We start from the raw sequence: 25,282 nt of genomic DNA on the forward strand, positions 1-25,282 counted from the left end.
AGTTAAATTACTTAATATTAATTCAATTTGTGTATCAATCGTATTTTTTTCCGGGTTGACTCAGAATACTAGTTAGTCATCTTCTTCCAATTGAAGAATTAAATGGTTTTATTGTATGAAAATCATTTATTTGTATTTAACACTAACTTGACACAACTCTTCTTCAATTTTGTGTGGACCTCTCAAAGAGATCAGCCTAGGCTTTCTGAAGAGGCTTTAAGAAAGATTAAAGCCCATATATATGATTGGATCAGTCGGGCCATTCCCTCCAGATAGCCGATTGTGAATATTGTCATTTTGACTATTCATTCATTCTTTTTATTTTTGGGTGAATATCATTAATTATATTGAATTTGAACAAAAACTGATATAATTATTATTCTAGAACGTTTTTGGATTTATAATTCATATGGATACTGTCATAATATGTGCCATTCCAGTGAAACAAGAGCATGATATGTGCTGGCTGGCTGGCCTAGTTTTCTGTCTAAAAATTATAATAATAATATACTAATGATCAAATTAATAATTAATTAATTAATTAGCATATTATTCCTGTTTTGCTGCCTCGGCCACATACAAGAAAAAACTTACATTAATCAAGAATTAAATGAAGAAATTAATGAAGTCAACTAATCTAATGCCAAAAGAGGCCGACATTCACGTGCATGCATGCTTGCACGTACGCATACAAATTACAAATTGCATTAAGAATAACAACAACAATAATCATGCATTATCATATTAATCTTAAAAGCAGTGAATTAGCATTGAAGGGGCCATAACACAGTATTTTAAGCTGTAACAGGATCAAATAAGCATATTGTGTGCAGTCTTGTCTTAATTATAGAAATAAAATATTATTTTTTTGAGTATTTGTAGGAGCCTAGTATGGTATGGCTACAGCATATATATATACATATAATACTATAATTTTATTATTTGCTAAGAACAATTTAGATGGGAGAAAAAGAAAAATTAAATATGTATCAATTTGAGAGTTGCACGAATGTTGCAGGCTGTGTCTATGCTCTATTTGTACTCATAGGACGTACTACTGTAAAGTCTGTAAAGAGTGTTGATCTGTTACTCATGGTGTAAGGAGAGGCATGTATTAAAAAGGCCAGTTTTTGTTACAATAGTGGGACGTTTCTGTCTGTTTCTACTTCATTTGGATACATCATTTCAGCTAATTAGCATTATCAAGATTCGCCCCTCTTTCAAATTGAGCCCAAACATAGTATTGGGCTTCAAGGAATGCTATTAGGCCCTTATGTATGGTCTTGAAAAATTAATACTTGTGTCATAGAATGGCTCAATTTTGATCTTACAACTGTCTGGTGATGTTTCTTTTTTATTATTTTCGATTAACTATGACTTTGCTATTTGTTAATAAACCTCGGATTATAATAAATGCAGAGGGGCAAATTTTGATCTTGGTTCAATGTGTTAGCATTGGTAAATGTTAATTAGAGTACAAATAATTATTAATTATAGTTTCCAAATCTCCAGCTGTAGTCTGTACCACGTTTCTTTTATTTTTGTTGTTTCCAAGCTGTATGGCCTGTAAATTGAGAAAAAATAAAAATAGATAGTACAAACCTTTGACATTGGAACTCTTTAAATCTGGATTTTGTTGTTGGCCATCCTTATCCCTTCTTATAAAAACACAGTTTCAAGCGATTGCTGAATGGTGTTTTTTTTTTTTTATAACTTTTCTCTGAACAAACGCATGCATGCAGGCTTAAAAATCATGGTCTATCTTCAAGCAATTAATCTATTGTTTCAAGTTATATATGGATCACTAGAAGATTAAGTAACATGTACACTGTAATTCTAAAAAGAAGATTAAAAAAAAAAAGAAGCTCAAAACAGAAGTTGATGATCATGTGTTAAAGTTATATTTATATTGTATACATGCATTACTGTATCTTGATTCGATCTGTCTCTCCTTCTGCCTTTGTTGCCAAGAAAACTTGTTACAATAATGCCCTGACCAGCCAGAAACATCATTGTAGAGGCCACACTGATCTACAAGGTCACTTCCTTGAATGAATTAAGCTCCATATTTCCTTTGAGTTCACACCATGTGCCATTAAGTGCCTAAATTGTGTAATGCACTGGTTACGATATAGAAAAGGATTCGAGTCTGGTCTCAAAGGGATCCCCAATGCCATCGCGCAGAGTCGGGGCATGACTTGTGTGTGGGGCCACAGAGTCTGCGTACCCGTCTCTGAGCGATGGCAGCACTTGCATTGTCCTATTGGGTTCGCCCCCGCCGGCCCCCACGGGTTGTATCTGCTCTATTCTGTTGATGGCCTCCATCATGCCTAACCTTTGATTGGGGTCAGTCTCAGTGCAGGCGGCCCCAATGTGAAGGAGCTTCTCCATTTCCCCAATGGAGCTCTTCTCGCTTGAGATTTCGGGGTCTAATAGCTCTGCTTCTCTGTTTTCGGGTATCGCTGATCTTACCCATTGTATCACATCAATCCCGCCTTTGCCGTTGCTGAGATACTGAGACGGGAATTTCCCGGTGAGGGTTTCGAGGATGACGATGCCTAGGCAGTAGACGTCGCATTTCGGTGATATTTTGCCATGTTCTGTAGCTTCTGGGGCTTTGTATGCGAACAGTGCTTGTGCTACACTTGTAGGGTTGATCAAAGGCGCAAATGCAAAGTCTAAAAGCAAGGGCTCGTAGTCAGGGCCAACAAGTATGTTGCTTGATTTGAGGTTGCCATGGGGCAAGTCATAGGCTGCATATTCAGCATGAATGTAACCCATCCCTTTGGCTGTGCCTTGAATGATCTTTAGGCGTGCAGGCCAATCCAATTCAGCATGAGTCGGTCCACGATCGCCTACAATTATATATCATGATCGATTGGCATGAGATATATGCAATTGCAAATTTGCAATGCAACATATTTTTGTACAAAAAACAACAATTTGCAAGATCCACCTCTATGGATCACACATTTAATATAAAAGCATACCATGTAATATGTAAAGCAAGCTGCTGTTGGGAATGTACTCATAGATCATGAGCTTCTCCTCTTTCCGATAGTGGTAAGCCAGCGGCGTCAAGATATTCCAATGGTGGAGCCTTCCAAAACGCTGCATCTGCGCGTCAAATCCATCTTTCCCCATTGCATTCATTTCCCTCATCCTCTTCACCACCACCGCCAACCCATTCGCCAAGACCGCCTTGTAAGACGAGCCCAAGCCCCCATTCCCAAGCACCTCTGCCGCAGCCTTCATCAAATCCGGCAGCCCAAACGAACCCTTCTCCTCATTCAGCAACACCAGCTCCGCCATACCGCCGCCAGCGCCGCCGCCTCCTCCGCCACCTCCTCTATTGGACCCCTTTCGGCTGGAGCCGCTCCCTCCCTTTTTGCTTGATGTTGATGTTCGTGGACGTTCCACTACTACTTCCCTCGGTTTTATCTCCGACACATTCAGCTCAACCGCGTCCTCCTGGACGTCCTCCGTGTTCTCCTTTCCAAGCTGGTCGAATTGCTCTGCTTTTCGCCGCCGGTGGACAAACAGAAGGAGAAAGGCAAGAAGAACCACCGCGGATGCTACACACACGGCAACAACAATTTTAGTGCTTCCCCCATTACTTTTCCCATTTTCTTCATTGCCTTTTGCCACGTCATTGATGTTAGTACTTGTCGGCGGAGCTGGCGGCGGCTCCGCCGTGGCACACTGACCAAACTTTCCCCCACAAAGGCCAGCATTTCCGGAGAACGAGGAGGCGTCGAATTTCGACATGCTCTCCGGAACTTCCCCCTCCAATTTGTTGTTGGACAAGTTGAGTGACACCAAAGACGGTTGGTGAATTTCCGGAATGGTTCCGCTAAATTGATTGCCTTCTAGATGCAATTCGAGGAGATTGGGGATTCTGCCAAATGAAACCGGAATCTTTCCGGTGAATTGATTTTCGTTCATCCAGACTTTCTTCAACGACTCCATCTTGGAGAAAAAATCCGACGGAATCTCCCCGGAAAACTGGTTCCTGGACAAGTAAATGCCCTTCATGGTCTCTAAAATGTTGAATTCCGGGATGGGACCCGAAAAATTATTGTTCACCAAGCTCATAGTCCGAAGACCCTTGATTTCGGACAAGGCTTCCGCGTCGATTGTACCCCCTAAACCCAATCCCCCAAGACGAAGACCCGTGACAATGCCATTGTAGCACACAATCCCTTGCCACTGCGCATTTGCAGCGCAGGGGGAGGTGTCGGGCGCCCAAGAATCAAGAACATCCTCGGTGTTCGTAAACGATTCTTTGAGCTTCAGAAGGGCTTCGGATTCGGTTACCGAATACGTTAACGTAGGTAGGAGGAGGAGTAAGAAAATGATGATGTTGATGGGCAAGAATCGGTGGAGAAGCCCACTTGCAGCCATTAACTCTAGCAGGAAGCTACTGCTTTTTGCGTTCTCTTCTGCATGGTGCGTGTGTGTGTGTGTCAAAATTTGGGGGTATGTTTTTTTTTTTTTTTGGTGGGGTTGAGAGTTGGGAGGAAGAGAGCCTCAGAATCAGAGAGGCCTAAAGAGCCTCAGAATGGAGAGATGCGCCTACAAAACACAGATTTTTTTGGAACCTCCTCTCTCTTTGAACAAGTCAGATTTCAAAAAACCGTTGTAACCGTTTGTTTGCATTTACCGTTTTGGGGCCTTTCTAACCTGAGATTCCAGTTGCAATTGCGCTGTAAATACATTTGATCATAGGGGTATAATTGTCAGATCAAAATACAGGTTATTTACTTGGGAGGAGTTAAGAGTTGGATCCAGTTATGAATTTTAACCGTTGGATTTGCCAGGCACATTTTTGGTCTTCACATCTTGCAAATGGGTTGTAATCCACTGTAGGGTCCACATCAAAGTCAACACGAGTGTTTAGTTAACCAAAGTCAACACTCACCGTCACAGCCAACCCACAATCTTGATTCCCTCCGATCACAGCTTGAACCAAATACAAATACACATCCAAATTAGTTTCTCCTTTTATTGAGAAGCTAAGACATTTCATGGAATTTAGAACAAACACTACAGAAAATTAAGAGAGTAAAATTTTTATGTAACGATTATATATATTTAAAGAAAAATTTTAACTAAATGACTCCAACTATACCTCATATTTTTATTCAGGATATGAATTTCACTTTATATCAACTAATAACTAATTACATTACTGGAGATTTAGTAGAGTACATTATATATATTTGGATAATAAGAGAGATAGACATATAAAATTCACGTATCTGGTCACATAATGAAAGAGATAGACATATAAAATATATATTTTGTGCACTTAATAACATCTCCAAGACTAGAGATGTCAATTTAAATTTAAAAAGTAACGTTAAAAAAACAAAAAAGGGTAAAACAGTCCAACAAAAAGAAATACTAGAAGTTGTATTTTGATGTGCGACCCACTAGTAAAGAATTCAAAAAAAGATAATTATTGAATTTATTGGTCATTCATGGGTAACGTCAAATTTGTCATTTGGCGACATAGCTTCAAATGTAATTGGGCTTTTAACATCTTATTAAAATCATGCTGAGCCTGGCAGTAAAAAATTAGAGTTAACTCCACAATAACGGGTGGAGATGCTTTTCATGCGTAAGAACTATATAACTATATTATGTGCATTCATTTACAATTAAGTAATTTTGACAACAAATTAGTAATTGGTTTAATAATATCTTTCTCGATAATGCTAGTTCAAGTCCCCTTTCTTATGAAAAAACACACACAAAAAGTAAAAATGAACTTTTAGCCCAAAAAGGCTAGCCCACTCCGATGACCCAACAAGGCAATCAATCTTTCAGAAGGTGGTGACAAAATTTGGGCTGGACCAGCAAAGAGAAGATGATGCATTTGGGTTGGATTTCACTTGCTATGAAGCCTAGATTTGTATTGTGTACTTGCCCAATAGCTGATCTCAATGTACATGCCTAGTAGTTGATCTCGATGTATTCTAAGCCCGTCAAGATCTGCACAACTTGATAGCCTATAAAGGAATTGGAGGGGCTATTCAGACCACCCAAAACCACTAAGTTGATCACCCTCACAATTTTTTGCCCATTTTGCCCCTGCATTAAAAAAAAAAAACTCATTTCTCCAATTTTGGCCGGCCACCCCTCCTCGCCGCCGGCACAACCCCACCGCCGGCGCGACCCCACCCCTCCCTTTCGCCGGTCGACCCCACCCCTCCCCATCGCCGGCGCGACCCACCCACCCCGATTTCCCTTCTCTTTCTCTTTTCCCTCTCTCTGCCTCCCTCCCTCACCGAACCACCATGGGTGGCCGGCGCGACCCCCGATCTGGAAGTCTATGGGGTCGCACCGACCACCCATGGTGGTTTGGTGAGGGAGGGAGACAGAGAGAGGGAAGAGAGAGAGAGAAGGGAGATCGGGGGTGGGTGGGTCGCGCCGGCGATGGGGAGGGGTAGGGTCGATCGGTGATGGGAGGGGTGGGGTCGCGCCGGCGGCTGGGAGGGGTGGGATTGCGCCGGCCACCCATGGTGGTCCGGTGAGGGAGGGAGGCAGAGGGAAGAGAGAGAGAGAGAGGGGAGATTGGGGTGGGTGGGTTGCACCAGCGATAGGGAGGGGTGGGGTCGACCGGCGAAATGGAGGGGTAGGGTCTCGCCGGCGGTGGAGAGGGGGTGGGGTTGCGCCGGCAGCGGGGAGGGGTGGTCGGCCAAAATTGGAAAACTGAGTTTTTTTTTTTATGCAGGGCCAAAATGGGCAAAAAATTAAGGGGGTGGTCAACTCAGTGGTTTTGGGTGGTCTGAATAGCCCGCCCAGAGGAATTATCCTTTCCCCTTGGAGTTGGACCCACAAAAGAAGTGATCATTTTCCTCTTATGTCTGCTAAAATATCATGGAATTTATGGTAGGCCATTTTTTTTTTTGGTCTAAGTAGGCCGTCTCAATAACATCCTAATTCTAAACTCTAAATCTTATTTATATACTTTAAACCAAATTAAGGGTAATGTCCTAATTTTACATTCATAAGTAATGAAAAAGAATGAATAGGCAGCTTAGTATTTTTCAATGTATCAAAATACATGATATTAACAAGTAGATTGAGTTTAGTGACTAAAGTGAGATAAAATTTCAAAACTCATTAACCTTTATGAGAAAAGAAAATTTACATTCATCATTATGTAATATTGAAATATTTTATTAATTTAAATGTAATTTTCTAATAATTAAATAAATTATAAATAAAAGAAGGTTAAGGCGTGAAGCAAAGATATGACTTTTTCTTATACCTTAAATTCAGTAAAAAAATTCTTAAAAAGGTTTTCTATAATGTGAAATGAATTTGGCTGAGTCAATGTAGAATGTTAGATACTGATCGATCAATAGCTATATACTAAGTTTACTAACAAATCTACGGTTGTCATCGATCGATTAGTATTTTATATCCCACAATAATTCCAAAAAACTTATCTCGTATTAAAGAATTCATGAAGATCTAAAAATGGTTAATGGTTTGTAACGTTTGTTAATTGCACTTTGTTCAAAACATATAAAACACTTTGAGAAAAATAAAGTATTAAAGGGATTGTCCATAGCACTTTAATTGAGTTAATTACACTTACACCCCCTGAGGTTTATCGCCTTTTCACATACACCCTTTGGAGTTTCAAAAATTACACATACACCCCTGAGGTTTCAAAACTATTGCATATAATCCCCTACAAGAGAAAAAAATAAATAAACAAAAAAGAAAATATTTGTATTGAGGTTGGACCTTACACCTTAAGTAATCTTATTAGGTCATTTAATCCCTTAGCATGTCTTTTTGCATAATTTCTCATCATTTTTCGTCTCATTATAGGGGATTATATGTAATAGTTTTAAAACCTCATGGAGTGTATGTGTAATTTTTGAAATCTCAGAGATATATGTGAAAAGGCGTTAAACCTCAAGAGGTGTAAGTGTAATTAACTCCACTTTAATTTGTAGATAAACATATGGGAAACACTAAAAATACTTATCTAGTTCAAGTGTTCAACAAATACTTTCACTTAATTTTAAACTGCTTTTCTTATAAGGCAATGGGTTTTTGGAAAAAAGAAAGTGCTCTTGTACCGCTCTATAGTTTGTACACAGAATTTTTCTATGATTTAGATTATGTAATATGTATCAACAGATTTAATAATTTACAAATTCATATTTTAATATATAAAAAAAAAATTAAAGTTATATTCATATGCGGATATGCCATACATATTCATTTTTCCTTCTTTTTCTCCAACACTTATATTAAGCACCCTAAAATGAAACACCATCAGACCAAAAAAAATGAAACACGTACCATTGGTGCTTTGTCTTGTCACCTGGCGTTTTCTGAATTGTCTGATGTGATGGGAGGAACTATTCAATTTCTTGGTGCCAAGACTTTGAATCTTTCATTACCAACTTAGCAAATTGCAGACCATATGCTATATGTATATAAATTTCTTACAAGCACCACCAACAAGTCGCCAACTAGGGCCTGCTGGCTACGACACTACAAATGTAGTCATACCTCAAATATATATTAATACCACAAGAAGTCTACATCTACAAGTAAAACATTTATCATGTGCTTCTCTCTTTATATAAATGACCTGTATTGAAAGATACTCGTGGCCCTGCCCTACCACTACAATCTACAAACGTACCCCCAAACAAGAAAACTTAATTGCATGCATTTTCTTTACTTTCTTTAACATATATATATATATATGGTCAATGGTGACCCCATCTCCAATAAACAATACTATGAATATTAGATCCCACGTTTTGAATATGGCTGCTGCTTTGTAAGCAAACGTCTAGGTAAACAAACATTAAAGATTGGTCAACGCAAAAGTTAAACTTTAAAAATAATGAGGTGCATATATAGGCTGCGAAAAACTTGCGTGTAATTGTCGTGTTACATGACATTATTGAGTGGCATGATATCATAACCCACTTAAAAATACTATGAATTCATCGTATAAAAATATTTAAAACTACAAACTTCTATTTAATATATCTCTATCATAAATTAGGTCAATGTATATGTTTGTGGTTCTTCTGTTTTGAGGTCAAGTTTCACTAAAGTTCATATAGTTTCAATAATACTAATTTTGCCCCTATAATTTCATAATAGCTACAATTAATTAATACTTTTCATCAATTTGTTTGACAAAAATAGCACGAGGAGAATGAGTATTTTAGACTTTGAGAGAAGTTTAGCTTTATTGTCGTCATCTAAAACTTAAATATAATGGTAATGATCATGAAATGCACCTTTTCGCACTATTTTACTCAACATAAATAGCATGTAATGAGCACAAAAAGTGGAATTTAGACTAAATTTTTTAAATCCCAAAATGATGTCATTTTGGACATAAATACAAAATCAAAACTCAAAATATTAGTAGATGATCTTATTTGAATTAAAAGATGAAATAATAAATAAACTAATATTTATTTGTATTAATAAATATTAGTTTATTTATTATTTTCTTTTAAAAGGGGTTATATGCAATCGCTTTGAAAATTCATGGATATATGCAAGGAGTGTAATTTCGATTTTGAGCAAATTTTCGCGGAAATTTCGATTTTGATAAATTTAGACAAAAACGACGGAAATTACTATCAAAATACATAAATTTTGAATGAAACTTGACCATATGTTTATTTAATATACTATCTACTACATAGATAAAAAATATTGAAGAAACCAAATTATATAGTAGGTTTTATGTGATATAAGGTGAATATAATGCGCGCTGGATGCAAATATTATTAGAAAAATAGGTCACTAATTAATAATTATATAAATAACACCTCATACCCTAAACCATAAACTATATACCCTCTATATACCATATATCATGTAAGGCTATAACCCTCCATATACCCTATACCATGTAAGGCTATACCCTCTATATACCCTATAAGGCTATACTCTCTATATACTCTATATCGTATATTATTAAATTTACTCAACCCTACCTCCAAAACCATAAACCATCAACAATAAACCACTCCCTAAACCCTAAATTATATTAAACTTATATACTTACAAACTTATATAAAATTATAAACTTAAATACTCCATAGTGATATTTAGTTTATAAACTTATATAAAATTACTAAACCCATATTATAGTTTTTCTAAAAAAAAAATCATATTATAGGTTATATTGTTTTAAACTTTTAATTAGGTTTTATTACATTTTTAATACCCTAATGTCTGACAAAAAAACATATTTAAATATGTAATGTATATAGTTTTAGACTTTTAGTACAAATTTTTTAATTAAACTAGTTAATACCCATAAATTATGTAATTATGTTTTTTTGGGTACAAAAATTATATAATTATCTTTATATAGTTGTTTAGTTTATATATATTTTTTATTATTAAATTTTTATACTCAATATTCCTAAAACTCTAGAACTCTAAAAAATTATAAAACCTATTAGGCTATTAGTTCCACCAATTTGTAATACTAATACCCAATATGTTGATGCCCAAAAAACAAAAGTAATACCCACCCGCTTAAAGGCTTACAGCTAAAGCCTTTGAATAAGCTTTTTGAGTATATTATATTATATTTGTTAACCACTTAACCACTCAACTCTAACCAGATGGATAGGTTCGCCTGAATCATCCTCCACCAAGATTTGATTTAAAGCATTAATATTCTATATTATTTATTTATTCCTGTACTACCAGTTAACCACTTAGCCCTAGTCATAGAGTGATACACATATCTTTTTCACGCCTTTCTCAATTGTGCCGCGGCTCCTCTCTCTCTCTCTCTCTCTCTCTCTCTCTCTCTCTCTCTCTCTCCCTCCTTCCCTCTCTCTTCCTCATCTTTGTTTCTCAGTTCTCTCTCTCTTGCATCTCCGTCACTTCACTCTCTTTCGCTGTCGATCTCTGTTCTGGGGTCACGGGAGGAAGCCGGCCGGGGGGGCTAGGAAATGCAGAGAAGTCGCCGAAGGAGGGCTAAGAAATGCAGAAAAGTCGCCGAGGGGGGCTGGGAAGTGTAGATAAATCACTGGGGAGGGTTGAGAAATGTTAAAAATGGATGGGTTCGAAATTTCGCCGAAAGTTTACAAAAATATACGTGTGGCAGCTTCGAAATTTCGGCCGAAATTTAAGCGAAATTTCAAAAATTTCGCCAAAAAATTATCGAAAATTAATAGATATGTTATAAAATTTCGGGGCTCTCCAAAAACGAAAAATTTCGGCGAAATTTCATTTCTTGGATATATGTGAAAATATGATAAATCTAAAGGAATGTAAGGGCCCGTTTGGCACTGCTTCTTAGAAGCACTTTTATTTAGTAGCGCTTTTATCAGAAGCGCTTATGTTAAGAAGCACATATAAGTTTTTATAAAACTTCTAAATTATTTATGCAAAAGCACTTGAAAGTGCTTCTTGAGAAAGCACCTGTCAGGTGCTTCTCAAAAAACCCCTTAGAAGTGCTTTTATAACTCAAAAGCACTTCTAATTATTTTTGCCAAACGCTATCAAAAGTGCTTTTACTAATTTGAAAGCGCTTTTGACAATTTTAAAAGCAGTGCCAAACGAGCCAGTATAAATAACTCGTTCAATTTTTATGATAATTTCTTAAATATAATTGAAAATTTTCCCAATGTATATCTTTTAAATATCCACATATTTCTTTATAAAATTTTACATTATGTCATTATGTGCCATTGTCAATGCCTTAAACTTGTGAATAACACGCGTCCGATCTCACACCTTAGAATGACTAGTATGCATGATATAAATGAAAACAGTGGGTGAGTAATAATCCACATCGAGAATTTCTTTATTATGTATGCCTGGATAATGTTAGATTAAGGATCATGCAACTTCTAATTAGTCAATGGTTTGATCAAAGGAAAAAAAAGATACAAAGAATAATGTTGGTTGGTTTGAAGAATTTTCAATCAAATATAATCTAAGTTTGGATTGGCTGTTAGTTTTATTAAAAATAAAAGAGAAAAATTGAACACCTATCCAAAGGTAAGAACTCATCAAATTATAGAATCATTTTACACTTCATATGGCGAACAATACTTACCTTATTCCTTAGTTGGAGGAGCTTGCTTAGTTGTAACAAATTATTACATTATATTATTAATATATATTTTTTTCGTCAAAGCAGATTTATTGAAGCAAAAATGATATAGTATTAATATATATATTCATTATTTAAAAAAATTAACCATCCCTTTAACCACAAGAAATTCGATTCATCATAATTTTAGTGAATTTTCCTACATCTTTTCACTACCAAGTTAATTTCAAAATTTACATTGGTTAGCATCCAAAGCCACACTGTAAAAAAAACCACACACAAAAAGCTAGATTGTTAACAAGATTTTAACACCACAAACATTAAAAGAAAGGTATGTAATGAAGATGGAAAAAACAAAAAATGAAAGCCAATAAAACAAATATTTATACATAAAGTTAAATACAAGCCAATAATTATTTGACTAGTGGATGACACCCAATCTTTTTTTATCAAAGTAGATCATGAGTTCAAAACTCATGTACATCAGAAAAGATATTCTTACTTTTTTTAAAATATGAATATCCTTACTTAAATGAGCTTAAATAAAATACTAACGATAGAAATCGCACATAGTATTAGTAGAAACCATATGGAAGTATATCAATAGAATACTTGCACAGTTGCACATAGTATTAATAAGATACTAACATCCTTATTTTATTTAAAATAATAACATATGCAAGTGTATGAATAGAAATATAGTACGGCACGACTGCTCCCATGAAAATCTATAAAAAAATTGCCACCAAACGTGCAGCGTCGAGGCACTTGCCATCCCCTACCAAACCGGGTGCGACCACCCGCCGAATACCCTGATATTGAGACACGTGGCAGCCACTACGGCCACTATGCCAAAATGACGAAACTGCCCACGATGAATAGAGAATTGTGTATCACGTGCTGAAGCTCTTAAGTCTTTAACCCATGAACCCAAAAAGTTCCGCGAATCTAGAAGACACGGGAAATAAAAGAAGAACCGCCCGCTGGAGTGCTGCTTTTTTCAATTGTCACGTGTGGGCCCCGCGAACCAGTTGGTCCTTGTCGGCACGGAAACACCCCACTTCTCTACCTAACACGGTTAAGTTTAACTCCGTCAGTGGTAAATGACAGAACTGCCCTCACGAAGCTCAGTTCCCGCTTCAAACTGTAGAGAGCAGTTGCGTAATTGAGTCCAAAGGAAGAGAGCATTCACGAAGAAGGTCTCTCCCTGTTTCACACTTTGACTACACGTGTTTGAAATTTCTGAATCATATTTTTTTAATGCAAAAAAAAAACGTGCTTCAGACAAGGCAAAAACTAATAATAAGAATAATCGATTAATTAATTATTTTGATTATTATATTCAAAGATAATGACATCAAGAAAGCTCATGGCCGATAGCAAACCTTGCTTGACTCCCCCCATATATTCCTCCCCCTCCTCCTTTGCTCTTACCCATTAACAGCTTTCAATTCCAAGGCCTCTCAAGCATCAGCAAGAAAATCTGGGTTTTCATTTTCTCACAATTTTCACCATCTATCCATCACTTTGACAATGGCAGAAAAGACCAATTTTTCTCAGACTTGCAGCCTCTTGAGCCAGTACCTGAAGAAGGAGAAGAGAGACATGAGCTTTGGACTCATTGCAAAGCCAGCAGTGCCTGCAACAACCTTGAACTTGTTGACAAACATGGAGAAGGAGACCAAATCAACTGAGACTTGTGCCCCAAGAAAGCCCAGTATTGATTTGCTTCCACAGTTTGCTTGGAAATTAGCAGAAAGTACACTGCCAGAGCCTGGATCTGCTGCCCAGATGACCATTTTTTATGGTGGGAAGGTGGTGGTTTTCAATGAGATTCAGGCAGACAGGGCAAGAGAAATCATGGGTTTTGGCTCCAAGATTTCTTCTGTGGCTAATTCTGAGGAAAACCTCAAAACCCATAAAGCCATTAGTTCAGGTAATTGTCTAATGCATAAAGCTTCACTTCAAAAGTTCTTTCAGAAAAGGAAAGAAAGGGCAGCAGCAATGGCTCCATACCAAGTGAACCATCAAAGAGCATCATCATTTTCTCATCCCAAGCCTGAGGGACAAAAAAATCCAAGCGTTCAAGTAGAGGGTGATCAATGTTCAAAGCAGCTTGAACTCAGCCTATAATCATTTGATTCGCGCACTATTGTCCAATTAGATTTAGATTCATATGTAGGCCTAATGGCTGCTTAATTATGGTTCCAATTCTGTACTTGTTGTAGACCAATTTCACTATATACTTCCTTGAAATTTAATTTTGTAACTATTTCTTTCATCAATTTGATGGGATCCATTTATGAATTTTATTTTACGATTTGTGTGTAAATGTGTAATGGAATTTTCTTTGTGGATGAGATGGGTTACTTTCTCCATAATTTACATTTACTAAAATTAAAAATAATTCAAAAAATTGTGTGTAAATGTGTAAGGTTGCAGACGACTAGACGAGTGATTCAAACACGAGTACACGAACCCTCAATAATAAGGAATAAACACTCTTAATTAATTACTAGAGCTACAAGCCTCCACAAACAATGGAAAAAAATGACGTATTCCAATGAGTACAACAGATTAGGGATTAAAAAAACTTTTTGTTGCTCTATTTCTTCAAAATGAGAAGACATATTTTGATTGTCAATTTCATTGATTGTTTTTGAATGGTTGAAATACGAAAAAGAATTAGAAAGTGACAATTACCAATGAAACCAATAATCATGCGTGATGTGTCTTGTTAATGTGCACAGTTTGAGTTTTGATTTTTATTTGTCTTTTAAACTTGATGATTGTATGTTTATTTTTTTAGAAAATTTGATGATTGTGTATTTGTATGTTTATTTTAGTTTACACGTAATAGATTATTCATTTATGATAACATTTATCATTTTAGGAATAAAAGGTTTTACTCAAAAAAAGATATCGGGCCCGACATACTCAACAAGCTCCCCCTAAACCGGACTGCTTTTTATCCAAATTGGAAGATATAAAAGATATCTCAAGTTGGATAGGGGGAAAACCCGAAGCCTAACATTTGGACTTTTGGAGTGGATGCATACAAGACCAGAACAAGCCTAAAAATCCAAGCTGATTTTCCCTATCGGCTTTATTTGGAAAGGTCCAAATTAGATTGTTAGGTCTAATCGGTTCTAAAAGCAACTGAGACAAAAATGGGGTATGGATACAAGCCCATTGGGAAAGCCCAACGAGGCCCTAACCAAACTTATTTATTTATTTTCGCAAATAACCAAATATAGTTGGCTAACTTGGCTTAAATGCTTAATCATCATTGGATTAAGGTTATGCTTAACCCTTAAACCACGTACAAAAAAAAAAGAGCAAATTACATTTTAGTACCTCAACTATACCTTGTGTTTCAATTTAGTACCTCAACTTTTAAAAGTTTCATTTTCATACCTCAACTTTCATTTTGTGTCAATTTCATACCTCCGTTATATATTCCGTTAAAATTGCTGTTATCTATGACGTGGCAGTGACGTGGCGTAGATTGACCCTACCTTTTTATCCATGTGGCTTCTAATAATAGCCACATGGATAAAAAAATAATAAAAAAATTAATAAAAGTTTACAAAATGAAATAAAATAATTTACAAAATATAAAAAATCTTTAAAAAATTTAAACCTTTAAAAATAAAGAATCTTATCTCTAAAATATTCTCTTAAAAGAGAATTTTATCTAAAAATAAAAGAAACTAAAAAGCTAATAAACATAAAAAAAGAAATAAAAAAGAACAAGAACAACCCGAATGAAAACCCCAACAATCAGATGAAAGATGAATTGGGCACACCCAAAAGAGTTCCACCGAGATGCAGATTCCAACAACTTCTTCAAATCTTCAATTCCAAAAAGATGCAGATTCCATCTTTTCTTCAACTCTCCAATTCCATTATTTTTTCTCATGGAAAAGACATACAAAAAAAAAAAAGGAATAGAGAAAGCTTGAAAGATTGTCCTGGCGGATGCAGATTCGCAGCCATCTCTGCATTACCGCGGTCATACCTCTGTTGGTTGCGGCTGTTCCACATGATACCATCAATGGCAGCAACCACGTCCAAGCGTTATACCCAGCCGCAAAAAGATCAATCTACAGGCACCGGCGGACGCACCTCCAGTGACCCAAATGCCCTCCTCTGCCTCTTTCTCACTCTCACTCCACGGACGACACCGGCAAAGCCATTGAACTCGGGTAAGCCCGATCTGTATGACCCAAATAATACAACGGTCGCCAGACACCCATAAACCCACAACGCGCGCACGACCCGACACCGTCTCTGCCATTTTCTGGAACGACGGTCCCTAAAGCTCCATTCACGACATTGGTGGTACCATTTGAGGCTATTGCCACGACTCTTGGAGGCGGATCAAATCTACCATTCAGAGAGAAATGGCGATGGACTTGAATGCTTGGACGATGGAGGAGGGAGGGTTGCTGGGTGGGGATACGGGGGGCTATCTCTTTTTTTTTAATTATTTGATCCTTTTTTTTTCTTTCTTTAGTCTTACAAGTTTTAAAAAAATTATATTTTTTTTCAATTTTTTTTGTAAACTGTTATTAATTTTTTTATTATTATTTTTATCCATGTGGCTATTATTAGAAGCCACATCATGCTTAGAGGTAGGGTCAATCTATGCCATGTCACTGCCACGTCATAGATAACAGCAATTTTAACGGAATATATAACGGAGGTATAAAATTGACACAAAATGAAAGTTGAGGTATGAAAATGAAACTTTTAAAAGTTGAGGTACTAAATTGAAACACTAGGTATAGTTGAGGTACTAAAATATAATTTGCTCAAAAAAAAAAAAAAAAACAACCCTCAAACAAGGCACTAAAGTGGCAAGATTGAATTAGGGGCCTTAGGGCTTTAAAGGGATTTCTTTTATCTTAAAAAGGAAGTCCGAAAGACAACAAAAAAACTACATCAGGATGTTAAAATGTGGATACCCAAAACTCATGCTTGCAAGAGAGTCGACAACACTATTGTGCTCCCTTTAAATATGAGTATATGACTCAAGCAGTCAAGCCTCAAGGTAACAGCCCAATATCTAGATAACGACTCTTTACAGCAGCAGATGAGGCTATAAAGAGGATGAAACTCTTTACAACCATCTACTTTTGGTAAATGCTCCTTAACAATTTGTGTCAACGAATTAAGATTACGTATTATACAAGTTTTAGAGGATATGCGACAACATGTATTTGATTTTGCATTTTCTAAATAAACACTATACTAGAAGTAGTGGTGTTTTTCAATTCAGAATTGTTACTTTTAAATCAGAGTTCAATTCAATATATATATATATATATATATTGAATTGTGAATTTTACAATCCAATTCGATCTAAAGTTAAAGTTTAATCTCATTTAATAGGATGGTCGATTTTTTAGTGTGAGAAATAAAATTGGCACATAAAAGAATTATTATCAAATCAAAATAATTACAAAGTTTAATAAAATGAAGAGTTAATTATACTTACACCTCCTGAGATTTATCGTATTTTCACATTTACCCCCTGGAGTTTTAAAAATTACACATACACCTCATAAGGTTTTAAAACTATTACATATAACCTTTTACAAGAGAAAAAAATAAATAAATAAAAAAGAAAATATTTGTATTGAGGTTGGACCTTACACCTTGAGTAAATCTTATTAGGTCATTTCACTCTTTAGCATGCTTTTTTGTATAATTTTTCATCATTTTTCGTCTCACTATAGGGAGTTATATGCAACAGTTTTGAAATCTCAGGGGATGTATGTGTAATTGTTGAAACTCTAGGGAATGTATGTGAAAAAATAATAAATCTCAGGGGGTGTAAGTGTAATTAACTCATAAAATGAAATGCCAAAGAAAATTGTTGTAGTTATATACGGTAACAATTATAATTACTTGAATGATTCATATTAGTCATAATTCTTATATTTTTCTTGGGTATATGGAGGTCTAAAGACCATAAAAACATAGTAGTACTACACTACTACTACATCATAATAAATTGCATGAATTATATTTTTAGTTTTTCATAAAGAAATTCATCATATAGGAGAGCTAGCTAGTACTCTCAAGTTTAGGGGTGGGTTCGGTACGGTTACCGTACCGAAACACCCATACCGAATTCCGACCGATATGGGTCGGTAACCGATCACTTCGGTATCGGTCGGAGAGTGGCGGTATCGGTCGGAGAGTGTGGAGACCGGAGGGAGAGAGGGGAGGAGAAGGGGAGCCCGGCCTCGTTGCCAGCCGTCGCCGGAGGGCGGCAGATCGAAGAGAGAGTCAGAGAGGTGATCGGGGAGGGAGGAGAGAGAAGGCCATGGGGAGGGAGAGGAGGAAGAGAGGGAGAGTTTGGCGCCGGTGTCACGCCGGACTGAGGAGAGTTGGTCCCGGGAGGGAGGAGAGAGAACACGGGAACTGGGAGAGAGAAAAAGATCTGGGACTGGGAAAAAGAGAGTGAGAAATGAGAGGTGAAAGAGAGTCACGGGGGGGGGGGGGAGGAAGAAAAGAAAAAAAGGAAAGCTTTTAGAAAATTTCATCACTGTGTTGATATACATATTTTATGTAGACTAATACTATCATATTATGTTTGTATCAGTTTATGCTTCTCGCTACTCCACTATGTTCCAACTACAGGTACATCTCCAATTCCAAATACGACATCGTTGGCCTATTGGCTATTTTCCAATTTCTACTATAATTTTTCATTCTCTTGTTAAGCTCCCTTCTCACATTTTTATTTTTTATTTTTTCATATTTTGAATTCTTGATTACTTGTATTCAAGGTTCAAAATGTTGGCCAAGAAAAAAAAAAACACTAAGAAGTGAAAGACCCTTTAAAATCTGGAAGAAATATTTCTTAATGTCCTCTTTCTCCTTTAATTTCTATAAAGAATAATAAAAATAAAGTTTTATTTTATAAAGAATAAATAAGGTATTTTGGGGTTTCGTTTAGGGTTTGGACTTTGGGGTTTAGGGTTTAGGGTATTTTGGGGTTTCAAATTTCAATTGGGGTTTGAAGTTTTTTATTTTTATTACATATGTTTTTTATAATTTATAGTATATAGTCAATAACTTAATAGTTTACATGTTTTTTAATTTATATCATCTTCTAAACCTTAGGGTATATGGTATAGGTCATATACCTAATAGGGCCGTTAGGCTAAATGACTAATACCATATACTAGTAATAATATATTATACCATATTATACATTTATGATTGAGGTAATTACATAAATCATAAATAGTCCATAACTCCATAGTCTATAACTTAATAGTTTACATGTTTTTTAATTTATATCATCTTCTAAACCTTAGGGTATATGGTATATAGGTCATATACCTAATAGGGCCATTAGGTTAAATGGCTAATACGATATACTAATAATAATATTATACCATATTTTACTATATTATATCATATTGTACAATATACTAAATTACTAATATTATATCATATTGATATAAATTATAGAAAATTAGAAATGTATTATATAAAATTATAAATTATATAGAAAGGTAATACTAAGTATTTTATATTTAGGGTATACCAGTATAGTATAGAAATGTATAAAAATAAATTATTTTAATTATACTTTTTTAATATACGGTCGGTATCAGTATACCGTCGGTACCGGATTTTGTAAACCAATACCGTTACCGAATTCATCGGTATTTTTGGTATCGGTATTTTTCGATATAAAATCGGTACGATATCGGTATTTTTCGGTATTTTGGTATTTTTACCCAGCCCTACTCAAGTTAATTAATGAGATTACAACATATTTCAGTCTCATTGGCTGTCAAGAATGCAAACTCATTAGCATAGTAAATTTAGCTGTATCTCTCCGTATATATTAACCTCAAAGAGCCAATAATGAGTTCTCTCTGACAGAGGCCTCTCTCTCTCTCTCTCTCTCTCATTTTTCTCGAGGCCCTTGCTCGTACCCTAACCTCAAATTTCTCGGCAAAACCCCGACTTTCTCGGAAAATCGCCGAGGAAATGCAGCACCAGAGGCTGAAACAGCAGCAACAACAAGCTCTGATGCAACAAGCTCTTCTTCAGCAGCATTCTCTCTACCACCCTGGCCTTTTAGCTCCTCCTCAGGTTCGAGCTTTCTTCTATTTTCTTTTTTGAATTCTTGTCCTTTGACTTGTTTCTTTTTATGGATTTTTGGTATTGATCTTTGAGCTGCGATTGTCCTTGTACGTTATTGGGTTATGGATGCTAGGGTTAAGTTCTTTTCTTTATTGTTTTCCAAGTACCCGATTGCAAAAGCTAGGGTTTTGGATGGTTTCCGCGTGAAAACGTTTTCAAATTGATTTTGTGGTTTTTGATTGTTTTTCGGAAGTGAAAATTGAGCTTTCTAAAATGGAGAAGCATTGTCCGCATCTTGGAATATGATACTGAATTGACTTTTTTCAACATTATGTGGTTTTGTTGATTGTTTGTAAGTATCTTGGTGTTGGTGATTTTGAAGCGCCCAATAAGTTCATGAAAAGAGTTTCCAATCTAGAAGTACCAAATAGAAAATATTCATTTGGGTCATTTTAGAATTTTAATAAAATGCCTAGGAGTGGCCCTTATTTAGGTTAACTTTGGTTCCTTGCCAACCATGTTTTGTCTTTCATAACCTTTGTTCCTGTTAGGTTTCGATACAAGTACCCTAAAACTGATTCTGCTTTTAGGTTGAAGTACTCCTGATTTGGTTGATAAAGAAGTAGGGGATTTATTTTATTTTGATTTTAGGTTTCTTTTATTTTGCTCCCGCTCTTAGGTTTCTTTTCTTTCCACTTTTTTATTTTGCAGATAGAGCCAATCCCAAGTGGAAATCTGCCTCCTGGTTTTGATCCAAGTACTTGCCGCAGTGTGTGAGTGTTTGTCTAGACAATTTTTTTGTTCTTTTCTTTGTTTCACCTCTATGCTTATGTAATTGTCATGTTTCTCCGTATTTTTTTACCCATATTTTGATATCGACTTTCTTCATTGAGTTATTTGAGCTTTATGATTAGTTTTAGTTCTTCCACTGTTGCTTTTCATTTAGCTATGATATCTACCTAAAAGTAATTCAAATGAGGTTAACTTTCTATAAATTACTATTACTTCTTTCACTTTCAATCTTTCCCTGGCTATGCTTTCTTTCAAAAAATATCCGGATGATGTTAATTACTTGCATTATCTTTTTTCTTTCCTGGTTGAGAGTGCTTACTTATGGATTATTTATTTTCTTTCTCCTTTTCTGCTTTTAAAACTTCCAGTTTCTTTATTTTTGAGAAATTTCAGGTATGTTGGGAACATCCATACCCAGGTGACTGAACCACTTCTTCAAGAGGTTTTTGCAAGTACTGGCGCTGTTGAAAGCTGCAAACTTATAAGAAAGGAAAAGGTAAGTTTGCAATCGTCTAATAGCGGATCCTCTGTGTTTGTTTTATCTGCTAGGTACAATTATAATGTAAGAAAGAAGTCTACTTGGTGCATATTGAGAACTTTTGGACTCAAAATTTGCCTGACTCAATTTTACTAGATTATGATCATATCATTGATTAGTTTTTGTTTCTCTGCCTTTTGCAGTCATCATATGGTTTCATTCACTATTTTGATCGTAGATCAGCTGCACTTGCAATATTGTCTCTCAATGGCAGACATCTGTAAGTGAAAGTCTGAATGATTCTCCTTGTTATTTTATTTATTTATGTCTGTATTTTCTCTTACATTTTGTTATGTGATTTCCAGGTTTGGGCAGCCTATCAAAGTAAATTGGGCATATGCTAGCGGTCAGAGGGAGGATACGTCAGGTTTGTTCAAGTTTATTTGTTTTTTGGGAACTGATTTTGCGTGGCATTTATCAACTAGGTTACTGTATGATACTATCTATTTGGTTTGCAGGTCACTTCAACATTTTTGTTGGTGATCTCAGCCCTGAGGTTACTGATGCTACATTATTTGCATGCTTTTCTGTTTTTCCCAGTTGTTCGTAAGTGCTCCTTCTCTTACATTGGTGTTCTTAAATTCTATCGTTATTTATATTTTTCTTTTGAATTAGACATCTGATGGGTATAGTGGAAGTTTTAGATTCATCTGTAAACATTCGTTAAGCTTAACTTGTTATTCAGTGTTGTGTTCTGGGGGGTGCCTGAATACATTGTGTTTTTGTTTTCTATTTTTGCTTAGAGATGCAAGGGTTATGTGGGATCAGAAGACAGGACGTTCAAGAGGCTTTGGGTTTGTCTCATTCCGAAACCAACAGGTAGTTTTTTTCCATTTGGTGTCTTTTGGAATGCATGGGATCTTGAATTTTTTCTTTTTCTTTTTGTTTTTTCTTAAAAAAAAAAAAAAAATCTATTCTGAGGGTTCTGAATGGTAGTTTGTAATGGATCGGTACCTGAATGCAAGGGATTAGGGTGTAGGAATTTAAGTAACAGTTTTGATATAGTCAGGCCAAATTTCAACTTTTCTTAAGGAGTCAATAGTTCAAAGGGTCAGCCAAAACCCAGCTTCCTTTTTTATTTAATAGTATAGATTGGTACTTAAATTGGTTCTCACCATTCTTTTATTTTCTTTTTCAGGATGCTCAAAGTGCAATAAATGATTTAACTGGTAAGATGTTTTCTTATCCCTAAAAATGATTTTTAATAGTTTATTGAAAAAAATTTATGAGGGGATATAACCCAAGTAGACCGGGAGTATTGAAAAAAATCATGCAACAAAATGAATGCTGTTTAGAGAGAATCAATTCTTAAGTGGAAGTTATTTGGAAATAGGTTTAGAAGTTATCACCAATAATGAGCTGTCACAAGAAATTGGGTTTCAAGTCATAAGAAGAATGCTCCACTCCAAAAGAATGAAAATCCTCAATCCACACCAAAATATACCTAAAGGCTAAAGCGATGGTCAGTCACACTTTCCGATTGCCCATCCTAACAAATTTTACATGCCAAAATATCTTTCTCTCTTTCTTTCTTTTCATTTTGCCTTTGGTCCTTCCCACATTCGTACTATGTAAGAATTGGCATGCCAATTCCAATGCCAGTTAAAGCCACAATAGATTTTGGATGATCTCTCGTTTAATGTTTTTGGAGTAACGATTTAACTTTTTCCTTTTATATTAATGTCTCAATTTGTCCCAATAAAAATGGCAAAAATTGTAGGGAAAATCTTCTTTTCTTACTAACTTGTGATACAGTTTAAACATATTGAACAAATAATGCATTCTTTTAATCTATTATATTACCCTGATCTGATTGTAAGTCATCCATGGCAGTTTAAACCACAAATTTTCAGAAAATTTGAAACACTCCAATAGTTATGGCTTCCTCTATTACTTGCATCTCTTCTCACCATATGCTGTAATGTCCAGGTAAATGGCTTGGCAGTAGACAGATACGTTGCAACTGGGCAACAAAAGGTGCTGGTGCTAATGAGGATAAGCAGAGTTCAGATGCCAAAAGTGTGGTGGAACTAACAAATGGCTCATCCGGTGAGTCCATGGTCAAACCATTTTTATTTATTTATGAAAACGTTGTGGCTAGTCCTTGCCCAAAAAAAAAAAAGTTGATGTCTAGTTCAGTTTACTGGAAAATGGAAGGCAAATGTTTGTCTAAATATGTGTGGAAAGATGGAGCCCTCTGTCTATGACTGATGCATATTCGGTTTTGATTGTGCAGAAGATGGAAAAGAGACTACAAACAGTGAGGCTCCGGAGAACAATCCTCAATATACTACTGTTTATGTGGGCAATCTTGCTCCAGAGGCAAGAAATTTTCTTATCTATTAATTCTTCTTTACCCTCTCTCTCTCTCTCTCTCTCTCTCTCTTTCTCACACACACACACAAATGATATACAAGTTTATTTTTTCTTGGTTACATTGGAGGGAATCGAACTCTGGACCTAGTCTAATCCTAACCCTTACTCCACCAACCCTCACCACTTGGGTTAAATATACAAGTTTATTTTGGTAACAGAACTGAGGTTAAATTTCTGGTAAGAGGAAAAACATTAGGGGAACAAATTGAATTTCTGTAATAGCATAGAAAATCCACCACCATAGTTTTTTTGTAAAGCTGTTATATTGGGTATTTTTTCTTAACAGGTCACTCAGCTCGATCTTCATCGACACTTTCATGCTCTCGGTGTTGGAGTGATTGAGGAGGTTCGGCTCCAACGTGATAAGGGCTTTGGTTTTGTGAGATACAGTACTCATGCTGAGGCAGCTCTGGCTATTCAGATGGGAAATACACAGTCGATTTTGTGTGGAAGACAAATAAAGGTGATTGTTCTATCTTCCTGGGGCATCTCTTAGTGATTTTTTATTTCATGATATTAACTCTTGGGAGTGATTCTTCTTTCTGTTTGTGTACATTGACTGTTGAGTGTTTCTTCTTTTTGTGCATGTAGTGCTCTTGGGGTAGCAAGCCTACTCCACCCGGAACAGTTTCAAATCCACTCCCTCCTCCAGCAGCAGCCCCTTTACCAGGCCTCTCTGCAACCGACCTCTTGGCCTATGAGCGGCAACTAGCAATGAGCAAGATGGGTGGTGTCCATGCCCTCATGCACCCTCAGGGACAACACCCTCTTAAGCAGCCAGCAATGGGAATGGGCAATGCTGGAGCAAGCCAGGCCATATATGATGGTGGGTTCCAGAATGTTGCTGCTGCCCAGCAGCTCATGTACTACCAGTAATACATAAGAGTTCTCTGTTATATGGTACAACCCTACATATATTCCTGCACTATGCAGGTGTTATCTGAGTTATAAACATCCCCTTAGGAAGCTTTTTATCGTTTTTCCCCCCTTAAGTGGTGAGGTTGTTTTCCCCCCCTTAAGTGCCTTATATGCTTGCTATCTGTATGGATATGTGTAACATGTATGATCTCCTGTTTTCTACTTTGTTATGATGAGTGGTTATTATTATTAGAGGGAGTTGGCTTTTTCACATTTTGTTTTAGTTTTGTTTCTACCATTTTAGCTAAGACTCGAGTGTAATACCCACCTCCGTTTCAGTTGTTTAAAGCAATAGCTGAAGGCTATTTTTGATTTGTGCATATTGCCAACGAATTTATAACGGATTTATTGGTAGCCTGGCTTGCAATGTGCCATTTGTTTCCAAACCTTTAAGATTAACAAATATTTTCGCATAATTGTCATATATACATACACATTGCTCTTGTACCACA

General features: G+C 36.1%; 3 protein-coding genes across 3 annotated transcripts; 2 read left to right on the forward strand and 1 right to left on the reverse strand.

The window, feature by feature from the left end:
• Nucleotides 1-2,071: 2,071 nt before the first annotated feature.
• LOC147287524 (pollen receptor-like kinase 3) lies at nucleotides 2,072-5,069 on the reverse strand. The gene is made up of 2 exons (XM_086241896.1): nucleotides 2,991-5,069; nucleotides 2,072-2,855 (listed from the first exon to the last, which is right to left on the reverse strand). The coding sequence occupies exons 1-2, from the start codon at nucleotides 4,402-4,404 to the stop codon at nucleotides 2,125-2,127; spliced, it is 2,145 nt and encodes a 714-aa protein (XP_086098022.1). The 5' UTR covers nucleotides 4,405-5,069; the 3' UTR covers nucleotides 2,072-2,124.
• An 8,439-nt stretch (nucleotides 5,070-13,508) lies between these two features.
• Nucleotides 13,509-14,406, forward strand: LOC147287525 (protein TIFY 11B-like). The gene has a single exon (XM_086240296.1). The coding sequence runs from the start codon at nucleotides 13,622-13,624 to the stop codon at nucleotides 14,219-14,221; it is 600 nt and encodes a 199-aa protein (XP_086096422.1). The 5' UTR covers nucleotides 13,509-13,621; the 3' UTR covers nucleotides 14,222-14,406.
• Nucleotides 14,407-19,999: 5,593 nt separating this feature from the next.
• Nucleotides 20,000-25,174, forward strand: LOC147287526 (oligouridylate-binding protein 1B-like). The gene is made up of 12 exons (XM_086239447.1): nucleotides 20,000-20,215; nucleotides 20,918-20,979; nucleotides 21,392-21,494; nucleotides 21,680-21,756; nucleotides 21,842-21,903; nucleotides 21,995-22,082; nucleotides 22,280-22,355; nucleotides 22,675-22,705; nucleotides 23,466-23,585; nucleotides 23,773-23,858; nucleotides 24,199-24,375; nucleotides 24,504-25,174. Exons 1-12 carry the CDS (start codon nucleotides 20,111-20,113, stop codon nucleotides 24,786-24,788), a joined length of 1,272 nt encoding a protein of 423 aa, XP_086095573.1. The 5' UTR covers nucleotides 20,000-20,110; the 3' UTR covers nucleotides 24,789-25,174.
• The last annotated feature ends 108 nt before the right edge of the window (nucleotides 25,175-25,282 follow it).

This window comes from Dryas octopetala, chromosome 4 (genome assembly GCF_963921425.1).
Source record: "Dryas octopetala chromosome 4, drDryOcto1.1, whole genome shotgun sequence".
NCBI classification, from domain to species: Eukaryota; Viridiplantae; Streptophyta; class Magnoliopsida; order Rosales; family Rosaceae; genus Dryas; species Dryas octopetala.